This window comes from Schistocerca serialis, chromosome 9 (genome assembly GCF_023864345.2).
Source record: "Schistocerca serialis cubense isolate TAMUIC-IGC-003099 chromosome 9, iqSchSeri2.2, whole genome shotgun sequence".
In the NCBI taxonomy this organism is placed as follows: Eukaryota; Metazoa; Arthropoda; class Insecta; order Orthoptera; family Acrididae; genus Schistocerca; species Schistocerca serialis.
Window position 1 is genome coordinate 511,642,959 of NC_064646.1, and position 20,798 is coordinate 511,663,756.

At 38.8% G+C, this 20,798-nt stretch overlaps 1 protein-coding gene across 1 annotated transcript in view; it reads right to left on the reverse strand.

Moving 5' to 3' along the window:
• Positions 1 to 272: 272 nt before the first annotated feature.
• LOC126418793 (40S ribosomal protein S3a) overlaps positions 273 to 20,798 on the reverse strand; it is a 36,577-nt gene continuing 16,051 nt past the window's right edge. Inside the window, exons 2-6 of the mRNA XM_050085724.1 lie at positions 19,397 to 19,500; positions 15,312 to 15,508; positions 15,098 to 15,223; positions 14,628 to 14,789; positions 273 to 458 (exon numbers count right to left, since the gene is read on the reverse strand). Of these exons, the coding sequence (XP_049941681.1) occupies positions 318 to 458; positions 14,628 to 14,789; positions 15,098 to 15,223; positions 15,312 to 15,508; positions 19,397 to 19,500 (730 nt within the window). The 3' untranslated portion in view covers positions 273 to 317. The remainder of the gene's footprint in view (positions 459 to 14,627; positions 14,790 to 15,097; positions 15,224 to 15,311; positions 15,509 to 19,396; positions 19,501 to 20,798) is intronic.

The window sequence follows — 20,798 nt, forward strand, 5'->3', positions numbered from 1 at the left end:
AAGTACTTTATGGACTATCCTTCCAGCCAGCTACACAGCAATTCAACTTTTTATTGACAACACTGATTCATTCTTAACGAAGGAGGCAGCAAGCACTGCTAGACACATACGTTCATTTCTGAGCCACATTTCTTGTTTGTTTCCTGTTTCTGCACTCCTTATAACAATTTTATATATTCTACACCAAATAACCAGGTTATTTAAAATTACATGTTTACATATAAACTCAAAACATCTAGTGACAAAAGAGGGGAAAAAACAGTACAACAATGTCAGTTTTCATGTTTTATTGATTCACTCCAACATAATACACAACCTTATACAGACTCCTGAACAGGTGGCTCATAACCCTCAGGCCGGTCAACTTTAGCACCAGGTTCATCACTGCCACCCTTGCCATCACCGTGGAGTTCTAACAGTTTAGACAAGTCAAACTTAGGTTTCTTCAAAACTTTCACCTGCAACACAAAGTGTACCAATGACCAATTTCCCAATACAAATTCTGAAAGAATCCAAACAGGAGACATTATTTACATGGTGTCAAATTAACAATTTTCAAGCATTAAAAGTGGCTTAAACTAGAAGTCATTGAAATTAATTCTTCAAAGAATCAAATATTTTGGTCCCAGAATGTGGAACAAACTAATGAGTAAAACACACAAAAAGCAAAACTATGAATGAGGTACTACAATCACAATAGTTTTTATGTACTAGACCACAACACATAGGTATGCATAAATAATGGTCTGAATATCTCAACTGGCAATGTTAAGACAGGACTGTCACAAATTTTATTTTTTACTGCATATGAATATATTGAAAACACTTCAAACGCACACCGTTTACAAAGGCTTCGTTTATCTTTTTACGCCTTTTGCCTATATGTGCTATCATATTGTTGTCCTAAAACATTTCATTTCATTATCTGCAAAATGTATCATATGCAAACCAAGTTTTCTGAGCATTCTCAACTGAACATTAACCACAGTATGGCATGCCCTAGGCAATATTAGTGCACAACTAACAGTCATTCCAGCAATCACAGGTAGGCACCATTTAAATAAAAGACTGGAAACTTCAACACTATGGAAATTTTAGTCACAGAACGGCTGCACTGCAGTGAACTGCCTTCCTCTGAAAGAGAAGGAAGAGCAGCAACTTCCGAAATGCAAAGTAAAGTACTTCACACACAGCATGGAACAATGATAGAGTAACTGCTGACCATTTTAATGAATCTATAGCATACAACTAATCAAAGAACCACAGCCACACTACAGTATTACATACACTCCGACAAGAAGAGTGAAGTGCCACAAAAGGCAACCAGCTGTCAATGTATGTAGGTTGGAACTTAAATAATGGCAACACTGCTGTAGAGACACTATGCAACGGAATCTACTATTGTCACTCATAGCACACATTGTCAACATACCTACCTTACCTCCAAGCAAATGGACTCGTCTGTCCCACATCACCAGTGTTGCTCACAATTGAGGGGAACTCAGTCACTTGTGAGCAAGTGATCCAACATAACGGTGTCACTATGTTTTCAAAACAGGAACAACTGAGTTGGCTAAAGATTGAGTGTGCCAGAGGTCATACAGCATGACAGTGTCATCAAGGTATTCAAAAGGTGTGCGGGGAATCGGCATTGCCGTACAGAACAGTGGCACATTGGGTAAAAGCCTACAACTGAGGCAGTAACACACCGGGCACGTCGTTCTTGCGTCTCTGAAGAAGTGCATGCTGTTGTCGCATTAGTAATAGACCCTATACGATTCGTGAGCTCGCCCACGAAACCGAATTAGCGCGCATACAACTGTGCTTCGAATCCTGAAGGAATGCCTGGGCACGTGAAAAATTGCATCACAATGGGTTCCGCACGACTTGACAGAAATGGATGCGTTACGACACTCGGACGCACTTGGTGCACTATGAGCACGAAGGAGAGGCTTTCTTACACCTTATTGTAACACTGGATGAGACAGGGGTCACACCATACGAGCCAAAACAAACGCCAATCCGACAAATGGCGTCATTATGGGTCACCGCGAAAGTCTGAAGTGCTTCAGAGCCCCAGTATAGTGAAAATTATGGTGATTCTTGTGTACGACTGTGATGTTATCCTAACGCATTACTTTCCTCTACAGCAGGCAGTGAATGCACAGTATTACTGCTCATTTTTGGAGCATCACCTGTGACCAGCTTTGTGAAAGAAGTGGCGACCCTTTATGTGCAACCTACCCATCATTTTGCACGACAATGCGTGGGTGCATACAGCGCAAGCTGTGGCTGCTCTGTTCTGTCAAGGGGACTGGGAAGTACTGTACCATCCACCATACTCCCTGGACTTAAGTCCTTGTGACTTATTTGATTCTGAAGATAAAGGAACCACTTCGTGGCATTCACTTCAGAACTGTTCTAGAGATTCGACAGGCAGTAGACCACTCCATTCACACCATCGGCAGAACAGCCTCTGCTAACTGTATACTACGCCTTCCACATCGCTGGCAACAGGTTCTTCACAACACTGGTGACTACTTTGAAGGACAGTAACAAGCGCAAACATGTAACTCTTTTGTATCAGTTGTGAATAAACAGTTGCTACTATTTAAGTTCCAACCTTCGTAACCTGGTATGGGAGCGTGCATGTGCACACCCACATCTGCACGCCACCAGAGGGTCATGTTCATAATCGTTACCACACCCAGTAGGATATATATAAGGAGCATGAACAGTATCTGATTCCGAGTAGGGCCCGGATTTTGATTTACCTAAAAACAATGAAATATGCAAGCATTTATAACCTAAAACGTACACAAATATCACCTTAAAAAAATATGACTTTATAGAAGTTTATTTAAAGCACTGTTTGTTTATGTAATTTTTTATTCACCATAAAGTAATATGGAATTCACTTCTCAAAACATTGCAAGTATAGTTCTTTCTTTCTGTAAGGTTTGTGGCTAATTTGCACCACCAAGTCTTTGAATGCCTGAATGTTTTATTTTCTAAACACAAAGTACAATGAAAAGATCATCTATCGAAACAGTAAAACAATGTTTTTATTTCTACATAGTATACTAAGTGTATCACATTATTTAATATCGCATGTCAATCTTCAGTAACAGCAAAGTTGCACTGGATCACAAGGTGCATTTTCAGGTTTTCCATTGTCAGAGATCTACGGTTACCGAGGATAGTTTTGTACCTGGAAAAGCTCCTCTCCACTTCACAAGACGTCACAAGCATATTTGAAGGCAACCAGGTCACTGGAGTTTAGCTTTGTTTCAGTACCTTCAAATGTTGAGGCATTCCCTGAAAGACTGTCACTAATTGTGCACAGTGTTGAATATCCAGGATTCCGTTGGAGAACACTTTCCAATTTGGTTTTCACTTTGTCAGCCACATGACCATGGGCTCAACCCAACACACTCTGCACATGTTGCACAATACTCAGGGCCTCACACAGCTGAGTGCCAACAGCTTCCAGTCGTCTGATGGTTTTTGATATCACTGAAAAAATGGCGTTGATGTATGCCAAGTTTCGAGACGATGTATCTGTAAAAACTTCTTTCACAATTTTGTTGGTACTTGATTCATTGCTATCAAGCTCACAGAAGATTGTCTTTATTTGGGTGTAGTTGGTGCAGTAATACTCAGCAGCATTAAGCCAAGAACCCCATCGTGTAAAAACGGGTTTAGGTGGGAGGGGCGTTGAAGGTGCTTGTTCCTCGAATTTCTGCACCCGTAGCAGAGCCTTCACAGATTTTCTTGCCACAGGAAATTAATTTGTCCACAACAGGGTAATTTGATAGCACCTCTTCGGCAACTCTGTGCAATGCATGTGCAAGGCAACTGGCATACACCATGCTGCGGTAGAGAATCTGAAGCCCTTTGGCTGCTTTAGCCATATATGAAGCACCATCCGTTACAAGCAGCAAAACGTTGTCTCTTCACACCATCCGGCCACAGTAGCTTCATGGAGTTGTCAAACAAAATAGCAATAGTCAACTTGTTTACTCTATCGAGATCTTCACACGTAAGTATGAACATATCTACAGGGCCATCAACTTTTAGAACACCAACATAATTTGCAATGTATCACCCACTAATCTCCGTAGTTTCACCTATCGACAGCCAGATCTTTAGCTCAGCAATAGTAATTTGTATTTTGTTGAGCACATCATTGTAGCATACGGATAAATAGTTCATTCTCAGTGTAGATTCATCTGGAACTGGATGTGTTTTGTACTTCTCCAAGAACTGTCTGAAGCATGGATTCTTCAGCTTTTCCAATGAGATGTTGCAGGACACCATCATCTCGCACAAATCCGGTTGACGACTGATCTGTCTGTTCAAATAACAGCGTTTGCTTGCTGTTATTTTCAGCACTTCGTTTCACACAGCTGCTGAGTTTAGCAGCATTACAGTGTTGTTGCACAATAAAGCACTTTTCTGCACTAACTTCAACTTCACACAGTTTACAAAATAATATTTTCCCATCAATACTAAAGAACTTCTCTCCAAATTCTCCAACATACCATCGCAACTTCCCACTGTCTGAGCACATTGCTTTAGGCAAGTTGAACAAGGCAAGGGCTGTATTCAAACTGGTTACTGGAAACACCTGTGGGACTGCAATGATTATTACGGCAGAAGCCGCCTTTGTTGGTTCTGAGAGCATATTGTCGCCTCTGCACAACAATGTTTTATGTTTGGGAAACCACTGTTGTGGTACACCGGTTTTCTGCTACAGTCCTGAGAAGTAAAGCTGTGTACTAATTTATCTGTTTATCTTTCATAATAGCACGTTAAATATTGTCTCGTGGGCAACATATTCATTTTCTTATGTGTGTGTCCCGTTAAGATACGAGTAAAACGGTATATACATATTTGGCAAAAGTTGACAGAAATATGACCTATTATATTAAAAGTTAGCCGCAATATGACCTATTATATTAAAAGTTAGCTGCAATATGACCTATTATATTAAAAGTTAGCCGCAATATGACCTATTATATTAAAAGTTAGCCGCAATATGACCTATTATATTAAAAGTTAGCCGCAATATGACCTATTATATTAAAAGTTAGCCGCAATATGACCTATTATATTAAAAGTTAGCCGCAATATGACCTATTATATTAAAAGTTAGCCGCAATATGACCTATTATATTAAAAGTTAGCCGCAATATGACCTATTATATTAAAAGTTAGCCGCAATATGACCTATTATATTAAAAGTTAGCCGCAATATGACCTATTACTAAAATTTGTTGAAATATGACTATATGCACAATCAAAATACATTTTTCAACACCAAAGTGCCTAGATTTATGTATAAATTGTTCTAAAATTCACCCTATAGGGTCAGAAAAAAGTATGACTTGTCATTAAAATCCGGGCCCTAATAATGAGTGATCACTAACACAGAGATGCTGTGTACTGATGTGAGAGTGTTATCTGTACCTGAAAATTTGAAAGTGGCCTCATTGTGGGTCTCCATTTGGCCACCCCATCGAACTGGATAACATCCAGGATTTGTAGGGTATCCAAATGCGATAGTGGCCTGTTTGACTGCACAAAAACGTGAGGACAGCACACTTATCAAAGTTCCAGTAAACATCAGAGAATCGTCACATTGTGCAACGAACATCTCAACTCCATCAAATCCATGCCACCATCCGAGAACAGTTAATGGGCACCTTGCACGCTGTGTCATCTCACACCAATGGTCAGAGACTAGCAGCAGCTGAACTACGGAGTAACAGTCCCGTGCACAGGCTGCTATTAGAACCACAATGTAAACAGCAGAAACTGGAGCAGTACCGTAACAGGAGCATGGACTGCTAATGAATGGCATCATATCGTGTTCAGCAATGAACGTGTGTACTCCACAACCCCTGAGGGCCATCAATGACAAGTATGGTGCCAACCTAGCTAGAGGTTAAATTCTTTCATGTTTTGGAGAGAGACTGTTACTCCTGGGGTCATCGTGTGCAGAGCCATCAGATATGACTTCAGGTCACCATAGGTAGCTATTGTAGAAACGGGTGACAGGAAAGTATGTCACGAATATACCAGATTCACACGTGTTACCTTTACTAAGAGAATAGTGTGGTGCCACTTTTCAACAGAACAATGCTCGTAGACACGACACTTGCATCTCTGAACTGTGTTACTGATGAGTGCTTCCATGGCCGGTGAGATATCAGTTATTATCCAGTAGAACGTGCAGGACCACCAACGAAGCTATCATCACCTCAGCGCCAGAATATCGAGCACCACTTATAACAGCTGTGGGCCATCTTGCCTCAGAAAAGAATAAAATGGGCTTATGACACTTCTTAACTAAATCAGTGCAATGTCATACTTTGAGTGAGACTGTACTGCCACGTGTAAAATCTCATACTGTCTCAATCTTTTGAGTTCCTCCCCTTTTAGTCACCTCACTTTTCTATCAGGCAGTGTATTATAGGGCAAGGACTACAGACAGAGTGAAGTTTCAACTGCCTGGGGAGTGGGAATAGAAGACAATGGCACGAATGCTAAGTTGTATTAGTGAAAGCGGAAAGCGAGCACATGGATTACTGTGGAATAAGAATCTTAGTATGATGCAACAATTTACCACCAATCAGTAAGCAAATTTTATACCAAGCAATATACTCCAGTACCATATGGGTCATTCCATGTCAGTTCAACCAGGGGCTCCAGCTCAGTCTCAAATTTCACCGAAATTCAGTACACTAATTCTACCATGTATGGAACACTTGTGTACAAAGTATTAGTTTCCCCTGTCAATTAGTTCCAGAATTATGACTTGTGAAAGATGGTGGCGTGACACAGAAATTGCAACCCACATCTGGCAATCTATCTTCAGACCCAACTTCAGGTCTTAATAACTTTGGAACTATTCCACACAGTCCAGTGAAATTTTTACAACCCAGTAACATCCATTTAGAGAACACACTCCATGAATCAAAACAACATATTTCTGAGGGAAAATAAAAAATTCCGAAATGTGATTAAAAAATGTAATACGTTAAAAGGTACATACTGTAGGTGCCCTCTATGCCAAATATAATTCACTCAAAAAGTGTATAAATTTTTTTGTGGTAAGCTTAATGTTGCCTAAACACACACAGATCTCATCTTGCCCATATCAGTCACACAGAGTTACACGCACACAAAAATACGAAGATTTGAAAAATTACCTGAAAAACATGGATTTTCGAAGTGTGGTAGCACAAAAGGGACAAGTGGTATCCAAGCCAAATTTCACACACTGCATAAGTAGACCATAATGATATATCTCAAAATTTCAGCATGTTATTGCAAAACATTTGTGTACAATTCAAGCTCACGGATGTATTTGGTGATGTGGCCATTGTTCCACAACACAATTTTGTAAAAACGTATCGTAAACTGTTCTGCCTCTTATCCTCTCCCACAACTGTTTTATCACTAAGCAACAACATATAGACAGATTAGCACAACCTATCAATGTTTACTGCACCTTAACTGCTAAAAACCAGTCAATTGTACTTCAAACAGAAGTTCTCCCACACTTTAGCTACTGTACTCTGTACATTGAGTGGCAAATTGTAATGTCTTCCTGACACTGTAGTAGGAACTGGAACTGTCATAAGAATATGTTCAAAAGGAATCCAACACCTGTCTGCCAAACGTGGCCAATGAAATGATCTTGCTTGTCCTGCTGGTGCCATGAAGTTCACAAATACATCACCTTCTGCTTCACAGCACTCTGCAACACATCCTAAGTGCCATTTGTCATCATAAACAGCAATAACATTGCAACCTGGTTGTATGTTGTTGTTTTTGCTTATCAATCCTGAGTCACACACTGAAGACACATGTTGTGCAGGAACCTATAGTTATAACTGGGCAGTCTGCTCATCTGCACATTGTTAAGAGTCCGCTGGAGAGAAGTGATGATGGCTCCTTGTGCCTGCAACAGTTTTAACGTGTTCTAGACTGCTTTTTAGCAACTCTTCGACTGATTTCACCTCATCCTTCGAAACAGAATGATTGTATGAAAGAGATCTTTTTCTATACCCAGGTAAATAACTGAAGAGGTGTTAGAATGTGACCACCTGTAGGGTGCTGCAGACTAGCTCGTGATGCCATGCACTTAATGGTAGCACCAATACCATCACATACTTTTTTACAATCACTTGTTGCGAAAAAATTCCATTCTGCGTGAATCTGAAAATCATGGTAATGCATGCATAAATTGAGATTTTAACAGTTTTTGTACAGACTAGCTGCGCCATCACTGAAGTATTTCGCAAAATGTATGTGAGGCGGCTTGTTTTTCACATATGCCATGACCATGCGAATGGGGGCATGAACTGCAATGGCATCATGAATTAAACAGTCACTAAAAACACACAGGTTCAGGTTCATGACAGACACATCACCTGATTCACCTCTACAGTACATCGCAAATGGCTGGAGAGTTGCTTGACTGTTGTCCCAATGATATCCTTGGATGGCATCTTGAACTATAAATGCATAATTTTTAGAAAAGTCTAGTATTACTGTAATTTCAATTTTTTTCAAGTTATCCTTACATAACTGGAGATGAGAAAATTGTGCTGTTGCTGTGAAGCTGTGTGTGGTCAGTTTGTCCATTTTTTGGCAACACATTTCAACAAAATCTTCCACTGTACTCTGCTTTGGTTCAAGACTTGTGCGATCCACTTGTGTCCATTGTTTATAATAAACAAGTTCACTGTCACCCATAAGGAGTTGACCATAAAGTTTGTTGTTCATGTGTTCTGCAAGATTTGCCTTACCAGGACACTTTTCACACCTGTGTTATCATGCACTGATGTCACACACTAGCACAGGGGCAGGCAAACGTTGCACGCGGCTCATGAGCGCACAGCGCTGCACGTGCGCTGCTCGCGTGCAATTGTCGACCAGGCCAGTGGCAACAGCCAGCAGGTTGCAGCAGTGTAGTACCAGGATAAGCTGCGGACGTTTATGTGAAGCTACCACTACGTAGTGAACGTTGTATTTCAAGAACCAGAAAATGCAGAGTGAAACAAGGAAATGAAATGGAGAAATGCCATCTTTTAAAAGTAACAGGAGAATCTTTTTTTCTATGTGCAAAATCATGAAAATTCGAAATGTTTAATATGTGACGGTATTCTCGCTGGTCAGCGAAAGTTTAGTATTGAAGGCCATTATAATAAATTTCACAAGAACGAGTACAATTTATTGTCGGATACTGAGTGGATGGGGAAATTGACCGAGCTTAAGAAGAGCTATCTGACGATACTAGATGATCTGTCATAGTTGCTGTTGTCACAAGAGATCTGCGACTTTCTTTCATCATGTCATCTGATTTAACATTTTATGGAGCACTGTTTTCAATTTTTCAGGACGACAACAACAATAATAGCCCAGCGGTATATGCAAGTTATAAGATTGCGCTTAATACAGCGAGAGCTGGAAAACCATTTGCTGAATTAATAAGTCTCGGTTAATAGCAAACATCAGTGATGAAAATTTATGTAACTGTTTGCGTTTGTGTGTAGAAATTTTGTTCCAGATATTAAACGTGCTGTAAACTCCACCTGTGATAATAAAATAAAACTTACTCTTTCAAGCCATGATTTCTTTCAAGCACTCCTACTAACCTGATTCCTTCCTTCAATAAAGCAAGGTAGGAAACAAAACGCATTACAGAGGAAGGAGCGGACAGAAGGTATGGTGGGGAGGGGAGACAAGCGGGTGGGCAGCTTGCCCCTGTGTGCACGCAGAACACCTGTTAACTGCACGCATGCAAGTGCACAGCACGTGTGCAGGATTCCTGCCCGCCCCTGCACTAGCAGCTTCATTGCACCTTTGTAATCCAGATCAGAATCCTTTATAGCAGCAAACATCAGCTTAGCATTTTGATGGGTCTCATCTACACAAACATTGTGTGTGCCCATTGCACTTACAGGCACAACCCATTTTGGCTGAAGATTGAAAAAAGATGACAAACCTACTTTGGTATTGGGATACTTTTCCTTGAATTCTACATATAGTTAGGATATGTTGCATAGCAACAGTCTTTTTTGCATTTGTACACGTACATTTCCTATTTTCACCATTACATTGTCTTTTTCCAGGCATTATTCGGCTGTAGTCATTATTTTCATAAAAGTCCAACACTAGCACCTTTATTTCTGAACTCAATTGCTTACCCTGAGCCTGCTGAAGCTTTGGAAGCACTCCTTGGGTTGCTTTTATTTTCCTAGCTTGCTTTACCATATATGTAGAAACACTGAATTCCTTTACCATATATGTAGAAACACTGAATTCCTTTGCAGTGTAGTCAATAGACCAGCTGGAAGCTGCTAGGGTAAGAAATAGCTACTTTTCTGGTGTGTGGATATGGCACAGTTTTCTTTCAAATCGTGCACAATTTTGTCCAAATCAGAGCATTTCCGTCATGATTTATGTTCCTTTAGAGCAGGTAGTTCTTCCTCTTCCACTATTAGTGTCAGCTATTTTGTGTTTTAATTCCATTTGAGTTTCTTGTAGTTTTCTTCTACCATAGCTGGGTCTGTCTTTTCCCAACTTTGTGTCTTCATGGGAGACAAACCAAGAGTAGTCACTGAAGTATTTAATTGCTCATCTGCTATGGTTGTAGATGGCTGATACTCTTCGTCACTGTCATGTAAATTATCAGAATATGCTTCATTTTTTAGCAGTGTAACACACCTGGAACATAACTTTTGTTCTGGTTTCATGTGAAGTCCCATGCACTGATTCACTTTCAATACTGATTTTATATCAATTTTTCTGAGGCTACACTTCACTGTCTTCTTATGAATCCAAAATGGATCAAAACAACTTCTTTGTAGGAAAGAATACTTATCCAGAAACACTTTCATATGATGATATAAACAATAAAGTTTCCTGGAACAGTACTTCTTGTGCCCACAGGGTGTATACCTAACAAATCTTGGCCCATTCATCCAGATCATACAGTACAAAGCGAATGCCACATTTTGTTCCACATGTTTTACGACATTCAGATGCTTGTGCTCTACCAATAGTGCAACTTGTTTGAACAAAAGCACCACTAGTACACTCTTCTGCCTCCATACTGACTTTCCACAACAATACTGACCATTCTGAACTAGAATCTTAAAAATATGAGTAACCTGTAATTGTTGCTTGTTTCCTTTGTTGTTCCTGCCTAACAATGACTCATTCTGTCCCTGAAAACTACCATTGTTTAACTTTCTGTTGCCCAATGGTTCCCAACAATTCCTGCAGCTTTATCTGAAACAAGCTGTCTGCATCATCTCTATTACTTGCTAAATCGTGTTAAAAGAAACTTAACCATATAAATTTGTCAACTTTTATTGTACACAAATGCCTTGCAATAACCAGTTGAAATTTTGCCACATATATTATGGTCTACTTATGCAGTGTTTGAAATTTGGCTTTGATATCATTTGTCCCTTTTCTGCTACCACACTTAGTAAAGCCATGTTTTTCAGGTAATTTTTCAAATCTTTGTATTTTTGTGTGCATGTAACTGTGTGACTGATATGGGCAAGACTAGTTCTGTGTGTGTTTAGGCCACATTAAGCTTACCACAAAAAAATTTATACCCTTTTTGAGCAAATTATATTTGGCATAGACGGCACCTACAATATGTACCTTTTAACATATCACTTTTTTAATCACGTTTTGGAGTTTATTTTCCCTCAGAAATATGTTGTTGGTTTTTTATTCATGGAGTGTGTTCTCTAAACGGATGTTACTGGGTGGTAAAATTTTCACTAGACTGTGTGGAATAGTCCTAAAGTTATTAAGACCTGAAGTTGGGTCTGAAGATAGATTGCCAGATGCAGATTGCAATTTCTGTCACGCCACCTTCTTTCACAAGCCATCATTCTGGAACTAATTGGCAGGGGAACTTAAAATTTTGTACATGAGTGTTCCACACTTGGTAGCATTGGTGTACTAAATGTCAGCCAAATCTGAGAGTATCAGCTGGAACATGTTCTCAAATTGGTTGAACTGACATGGAATGACCCACATATGTATTAGTATCAGCTGGAACATGTTCTCAAATTGGTTGAACTGACATGGAATGACCCACATATGTATCAGAAATGCGAGGAATGAAGGAAAAGCAGGTTAGCACGATACAGACTTCAAAGATGAAATTTCACAGAAGCAGAAAAGAGAGAAGCTCATGCAAGAGGCCATAAAATGGGGGTAGAAACATGGGAGACGTCAGGAAGATGGAGAGGCTGCATTCCAAGTAGAGACAGCCAAGGGCACTTAACAGAAACACTGCCACATAACCGCATTATTGTGAAATACGTGACACTGGAAAACGAGCCATCTACAATGCGGTCACAAAAAGTTAATTAACTGCAGAGAATCAATAACTGAATCCTGAACATTTAAGGGACTCTAAACGGATCTCTTCATTCAAAGAGAATCTTTCAAAACAACAGCAATATAATAAGAACTAACTTCATATGTTCCAATTCACAGGTCAACAGGCAGTAGCTCCCAAAGCAACTTTTGAATGAAAATTTACAGAAATTAAAGCTGTGGAAGAGAACAAATATGAGCTTATAGAACATATAATTGCAGTAGTTTTAGTGCCTGCACCAACATATAGAAGAACTTACATTAAAAAGGAATGTAATGACCAATCTGCACCAAGGAGGTTTGAAACGATTATGAAACATGGAAAAATGCAGAGAGAGTTTATTAAAGATAAGATATTCATTACATCACACATTTCAGTTCAATGTAACCTAACAGAGAAATTCCATTTGGCCCATCTCCTGACAACCACAAAAATTTTATCATCACTACGGTTTGACCTTTCAAGCATCATTTGCTTACAGTTGACAATACTGCAGGGAATATGTATCTTTCAATTCAACAATATAGGAATGGTAACTATTTACGAGAAAAACACACTTCGGCTAGATAGGAAAAAGTTTTACAAAATTAACATTATGATGACACTACATGCTCTAAAAGCAATGTGCAAGATAACAAGTGTGTCATTACAGTCATGGTGCAGTTTTAGTCTCTCTCAGAAAAGCAATGAAACAAGAAAGATATGTGAAACAAAACTGAAATGAAAGAAACTCTCCAAGTGTGCCTCCCTTTTCAGCACAGTTCAATATGGTTTCAATTTGTTGGCATACACACATTTAAATGATGTTTCAATTCATCCCACACAACACAAATGTTAGGATACCTAATGTAACAGAGTTAAAAGCCTCTGTGGTTCTGTTTCAAATGACCTACATCAGTACATTTAGACATGTTGCTTCACGTAACAGCAAATGCAAAGTCTTATGGTGTTAGGTCTGGGGGATGTAGTGGCCATGACTAAAAACCAGCCCTTCCTATCCACCTGCAAGGAAATTTTGTAATCAGAAACTCAAACACTTGTGTGCAGGGTAGTGTAGAGGAGTGCCACCTTGTTTAAACAAGGCAGCTTCTGGAAACTGTGGCTCTGCATACAATTCTAACATCTCAAAAGTTACCCCACAAGCAAAAATGGGAATATTAAGTACCATGAGACAGGGAACACCACACTTTCACCTTAGGTTGTTACATTTGTACTCAATGTAGGCACAAGGATTTTCAGAAGCTCATTTTCTCTAGTTATAGCAATGCACATGGCTGACAGACTGACCACCTCATTGCTAAACACAATCATCTCCATAAACCTATCATCATGGTCAATCTCATTAAGCATATCTGTAACAAACCGGAATCATTTGGGTCTATCAGTTGGAATGATAGCAACCCAAAAAAGGAGATGCTTCTTTGAAATCTTATTAATTGCAGTCTTTTTAAATCTTGAGCACATACACACACTGATTTTGGGGGGTTCCTTTGGTAGTTATCCCATATAACTTCTACAGAATCTTCGCTTACCAAAGGCCTAAGAGAAGAGAGTTTGTCCAACAAACTGCCAGTATTCCTTATTCATCGATTAATGTTATTTCTATGTGGTGGCTTTGTTGTATATGCAAGAATATTCATGCTTAACATTGGTAACAATTTCAAATTTAGCTAGCCACAGAACACACTGAACTTTCCTCTGTACCATCCACACCACAACTGATGTGGCTTGTTCTGCTGATGCTACACTGTTCATTGTATTGCACTGATCACCTGTGCATGCATACAACTGATTATCATACTATAATTTCTGTTAGCCACAACAAGTGTTCATAATTACACTGACTGTACAGACGCATTGTATTTTGAATCAATTTCATTGAAAACAAACTCAGAAAATATGCCCAACATACTGAAGCAAAAACTTTCACTACAAACGTTCCAAGATCACATACTCGTTACTAGAAGAAGTGTCTGTGATAGAAAAAACTTCATTGCTGCAACTTCACAGCTGCAATCGGTTCTTCGGCGTTCTATTCACAAAACACCTGCCTGACTGAATGACTTAAGGAATTGATCAGAAGTTATAGATGAGAAAAACCTTCAGTCGCCTTAGTGCCCATTACACATCAATCACAAATACATTTCAAGTAAAGCAGATTACATTCACAATACACAATTTTGAAATTATTTTCAGAACTCACCTTACGAATATACACATCATGGAGAGGGTAAGTACCCTGGCACGCTTTTTCAATGTCTTTCGCAATAGAATCAGGAAGGAGTTTGTTGACGACTTCCTTCAAATCACTCTGTGCCACATCACGCGTGATAAGCTCTACCATCTTTTTCCGGATTGCGCGGACCTGCAAATTATCATCATACATCAGAAATATGCATATTAAATAAAATTGGCAATAATTGACTGATTAGACTCATTCTGTACATATAATTGCCTGTACTTCTCAAATAACTACTAACACAACTTCATATGGTTTTTCAGACACTACTGCTGCATTTAAATTGCATGCCATGCTAAGCAGTTAAGTTTCTTGCATAGAACTGAATTGTGCTTAAGGACCATCAAAAGTAAATTTGTTAATATGAAGACTAAATTGTTTTACCATCAACCACACTGTAGAATAGTTTTGTTTCTGTAATTAAATATATTTACTTGAGTATGCTGGGCATAGCAGGTTTTCCTGTTGGACATCTGGTCTTTATTTGTGAAGCCAATGCAGAACACACGCAGAAGATATCCATCAGTTGTCTTCACATCAACATTAGCTTCAATCAATGTCTGTAAAGAGGAAAATTATTCAATCAAAGTTCTGTGAATATTTCACTGCACTAATAAAATACAGACACAAAGTTAACTTCAGACCTACCTGCCACTTCTTTACCATACTCCTAAGCTTATCAGTGGTTAGATCCATTCCATGAAAATTTGTAAGCACATATCTTCCCTGCACATCTTCAGCAATGAGGCGGAATTTTCGAAACGAGCGTTCACCATCATCGTCATTCTGCAGATCAGCTAACGACACTTCGAACACTCTGTTTTTCAGACCTTCAGATGCAATTTCTGAAAATAATTGATTTTAAGAAATAGATTATAGCCACAAGGGGCAAGAAATAATCAGCATGGTGTATGCACACTACAAAAATGGTATTAGATCAGTTTTCACCCATTACAAACTGTTTAAAACCTCTCTCTCAAACAAGTAACTGCTTTTCAATCTAGTGTTTGAGAACTGTGTTCAGGGTGTATAGGCGGTCAAGGAAAAAAATTCCTGGATTTTTCCCAGTTGAAAACACACTTTCTCCCGGGTGGAAATACACTTTTTCCGTGGTAAGTGGCATTCTATTTTTTCTCGGACCCGTAACACTAATCAATCCTTTGAATGGTTATGGTTTTATACACCAACGTAGAATTTCTCAGCCCAATAGAAAACGAACCTCAGAAAAAAGATAATATATTTGGCTTATTTTTGTATTACGAAAGTATAAATTCGAATTCCACCAAACACCGCATGTTACTTTCCGAAGAATTGAAATTGAGATTGCGACGTGCTTTTGTAAGCCAGTCATACCTCATGTCACGTGATCTCACCAGCTAATTAAGCAGATATTCAGAGCTTAGGACCTGCGATATAGTCAGCAAATAGCATTATCACTGTTAAGCAGCGCTTACACACAAATAGGAAAAGTTAATGATGTAAATTAATATACATAGTGTTGCTACAAGAAAAGCAGAGCTTTCACATATAATATTGCCTCGACGACTATTAAGCTGCAAGAGAAGCTAAACTTTCATGTATAATGTATCTTAAAGTGTAACACGCGCAAAAAACGTCATCACATAAATGTGCCAGTGAAATTTTTAATACCGACATAAATGTCTGATCTTCTGGGCTCAAAATTTTTTCTAAATGGTCGTCCTGAAATAGTTTATTTTAAATGGAGTCAAATGCTCTGTTATTTAAGAAATTCATCGCACAGTCTCGCACTTAGTTAATCTTGCGTAAAATGAAATTTACTTTGAAAGTAAAGCTTTTCAATCAATCATTCGCAATATTTTCCCACGACCTGTTAGAAAGAGGTTCATTTCAACAGTTGCCAGAGCCAGATAACAGGCGTCACCGCGCTTGCGCAGCTACGATGACGCAGGAAGCCCGTATACTCGTATGTGTAAAACATTAAAAGATCTTACATTATGACATAAAAGAAACAAGACATCAGAGGAATTTCGTGAACCATACTAAAATGCATAATTCGGCTTAAAGTGCACATTCGTATATCCAGATTCGGATGTAAATTTTCTTGGGAGTACCAGTACTGTATTATCTCATTTTTGGTCCTTTATTATGGCATAACGCCATACGTACTAGAAGATGAAAACATGCCCTTTTGAAATGCAGTGAACAGTTTAAACTAGCCAATAGTGTGGAATTAAACACTTCGTTTCAAATAAACATAGTGTTGCTACAAGAAAAGCAGAGCTTTCACATATAATATTGCCTCAGCCAAAAAGATTAATAATGCCATATTTCTTCAGCAAACCGACAAAAATTAACTTCATTGCTCTGCAAGGTGAGCAATGCTTGACTGAAATTGCCACCTGAGGCAGACACCCCAGTTTGCTCCCAGTGAATATGGCAGCTTGCGGGCACCAGTAAAATTTTTCCGGGTAGCAACTTGCTTATACAGCCAACAGCCACACTTTTGTAGGCAGAAGCGGGAGAAGGAACATGTGCGACAACTGCACATGTGCACGGCCCCGCCCGCAATTACTCACAAATCTAATGTAAACAGTTACGACGTGATGCTCATTGGAGGCAATTTGTTGTTATGAAGCACTGCGTAGTCTTCCTAAAGCCTTTGACACATTTTGCTACTGGCCGACACTTCTACAAGCACTGTTTTCTTGTGTACATGGTGCATTTCCTTTGCAACTAAAGTTTTTTTCCCCTATCATTCATGTTTTATTGCTGCAGTATTATTCTGCTGTAGCAGGATGCAGTAACATCCTTTGTTAGAGTATTATTTCTTACCAGTCAAAATTACAAAAAATTAACTGAAAACTAAAAAACAAACAAAAATCCCGGAACTCTAAAAAATTCCTGTTTTTCCCCGGTTTTCTTCCGGATGAAGAAATTCCCGGATTTCCTGGGTCACATACACCCTGTGTGTTTTGACTTGCTCAGTTTATATTTTGTGAATAATCTTTTCACCAAAAGACTCCTACTGGTTAAGTAGCTTATTTATTTGCTTTTTATTGAGGTAAGTTCTTTCACAGAATTCATTTCTGTGGCAATATAAAAAAAATCAATATTTGGAGCACCTTACTAATCAATAACTGAAGTACACTGTCCCCAATTTATTGTTAAATTCATTGCTAAATTCATTGCTAATCTCGCTTCTGATACGCTTTTCTTTGATTTACACTTTTAAATTTCATTACACAATTATTTCAAGCATTTATTCTATACCTGTGTCAGAAAAACATTGCACGTGACAGTCCACATTACATCAAGTTATGTTGGCAATACTGTGACAGCAAAGTTGCAACAACTGCCTCTATACACAAAGCAGATGATACAGTTTTCTGTTCTCTCTCTCTCAAGTGTAAGCTACTGGGCAACAACAGTATATATACGAAGTTTGTTTTGGACTTGCTATGACAATGCTAACCAATATGGTATATGGTTTACAAAATAAATAACCTGTATCTTAACATCTCACCCTACATTTTTATAATGGCAACAATGCAATAAATAACTGATATTCATTGCTTTTCATTCATCATTTTACGGCGACAACGGCACAATTTCATCCATCTCCCCATCGTCGTCGTAGTCTGAATCGACACCAAATCTGTCTTCATGGTCATCACAAAAACAAATCAAATGAATGTGTTAGCCCACAATTTTGTGCAAAAATATGCTTCAACCATCAACAATATATGCCTTTTCCAACAAGACGTCATGTTAGTCTACCGCTTTGTGGTGGAAATTTATAATTTTCAACAACTTTTACTGACTTTTCCCATCCCTGAGAAGTTCACTTTCTTTTAATGGCAGTAGTAACTTTGGTGCTACCATAGGATACACTTTTCTGTATTTCCTGCAGTAATAAGCATAAATATGCCTGCATATTGTACCTGTTTTGGAAGAATCTTAAGAGTTGGTGGTAGGGTGAGGCTGATTTGTTGTTCTTTCACCGAGTCGTTAAAAATATATAATACAATCCAGACACCTCTGAATCAGTACAGTTCGTGTCTACATCTTTCAACATGTGATTACACTCCCTCTCTTACTATTGTTTTTGCACTAATTCCAAGAGATGATGATGTTTCCTCCAAAAACTATTGGCAGAAACTGGTGGCTGTCCTTTAATACTAACATGTTCTTTCTCCTGCTCGTAAAACTCACTAGATCTCTCTAGTAACTTTAGTACCTCACTGCCTAGTGGCACACCTTTATGCAAAGTACTTAAGTTTTCTTGATTATCAGAATTTTCTAACCCACAACGAAATAAAGGACAGTACAATGTAAGCCCACAGTAGAAACCATACACAATGCACATTATGTTCACACCAAACAAAGCCAGCAATGTGGGAGCTTTGGTGTCCCGACCGGAAGCAACTACCATCCCAGGATTGGTTCATGCCCTACGGCTAGTTACTCATGCTTCTTGTTCTCCACTTGTTACACCGTTATGCTGCTAACTCTAAATGTATATGCAAAGTGCAAAGTTTCAGTGGCCTGGGTATACCTATGGCTAACTTAACATTTGAGGAAATTTCTAAAACAAGCTTGTCACATGCTTGTAACTCTATGACATATTACATAATAGTTACCCTGCAAGTTGTCATAGTTTTATGTTAACAGTATCTTACCCACACTTATACTCATAGAAGGTAAAAAAAATAGTAGTATGAAAATATGTAGAAATAAGTTACTCCACTTACTTGTTCCTTGTGTCCTGTTGACTAGAGTCTTGCCAACTTGGCGGACAGTGAACATCGATGGTGCCTTAACATCATACCAGTCTTTTCTTGTGAATGGATCTACACTGAAATGGGTACACAATAAGGAGTTAAAATGTCAATAAGAACAGAAAGGAACTGCTTTAAATTAAAAATACAGGATGTATGGGGTGAACAACCTCAGCTCAAAGCATTCAAAATCATTTGTGACCAGCTACAGAGAGCAGTATGTCATCACATCTATAATTTCGTATTCACAATCGCTGACTTCACAAACTCTCGACCAAGTTACCACCCCTCATCCTAATCTGGACCTTGGACTGTGATACACTGCAGTTTCACCAAGGTCAAAATTTGAGGGCAGTCAACACTCTCAAACAATACCCACAGGTAAAACATTTGTAAGTATGTAACCATTGTGTAACTACTACCAAATAGTCAGTTATTGTTGGAATTGTGTGAACAATATATTTCGCGTGTGTCGGCACAAAGTGCACTGTGTAAAATAGACCTCTTTGGCATTGTCTAACACTCTTTGTGTGCGCTAATTCTTCTGTTGTGTTCACTGTAAATTTTTTTGTTCTTGAATGTGCAAATATAGTTATTAGTAAAATGTCCTTTTTTCTCCTTAATATTTATTCAGCTGCGCAAATTCCAATAGGTTATGGACCCAGGCTGCATTTGGAATAAGTATATCAATAAAATAGTAGGGACAAAGTATTGGAAAAGTTCCAATTTACGTGAAGTGCGAGTTATCCTTACAAGACGATCGCAATTTTTTTTCCGCATTATTTTTCGGTGTTCTTTACGGCAATAAAAAGCAAGTTACCGTTAAGAATGAGTGCGGCACAAATTCCACAGATTGAAAGACTTATACGTCGCGAAAACTATGCAGCCTGGAAGTTCGCAGTAGAAGCGTATTTACATTTAGACGACCTATGGGACGTGGTAGATGGGACAATGAAATCCACAGATCAGAATTATTCAAATAAAGACAGGAAAGCAAAATCAAAATTGATATTACTGATTGATTCGGTGAATTATGCTCACGTTGACAAAGCTGCTACAGCGAAAGAAGTCTGGGACAATTCACGAAGTGCATTCGAGGATGGTGGTCTTACGAGAAAAGTAGGATTATTACGCGAGTTAATTACCACTCGTCTGGACAAATGCAAGAATGTAGACGAATACGTTAACAAAATAATAACCACATCGAACCGACTGAGAAACATCAGATTCGAGATCGCTGACGAATGGATAGGAACATTGCTGTTGGCAGAACTGCCCGAAAGGTATGCACCTATGATTATTGGACTTGAAAGCTCGGGTATACCAATCACAGGCGACAGTGTTAAGGTGAAAATCCTGTAGGACGTAAAGAGTG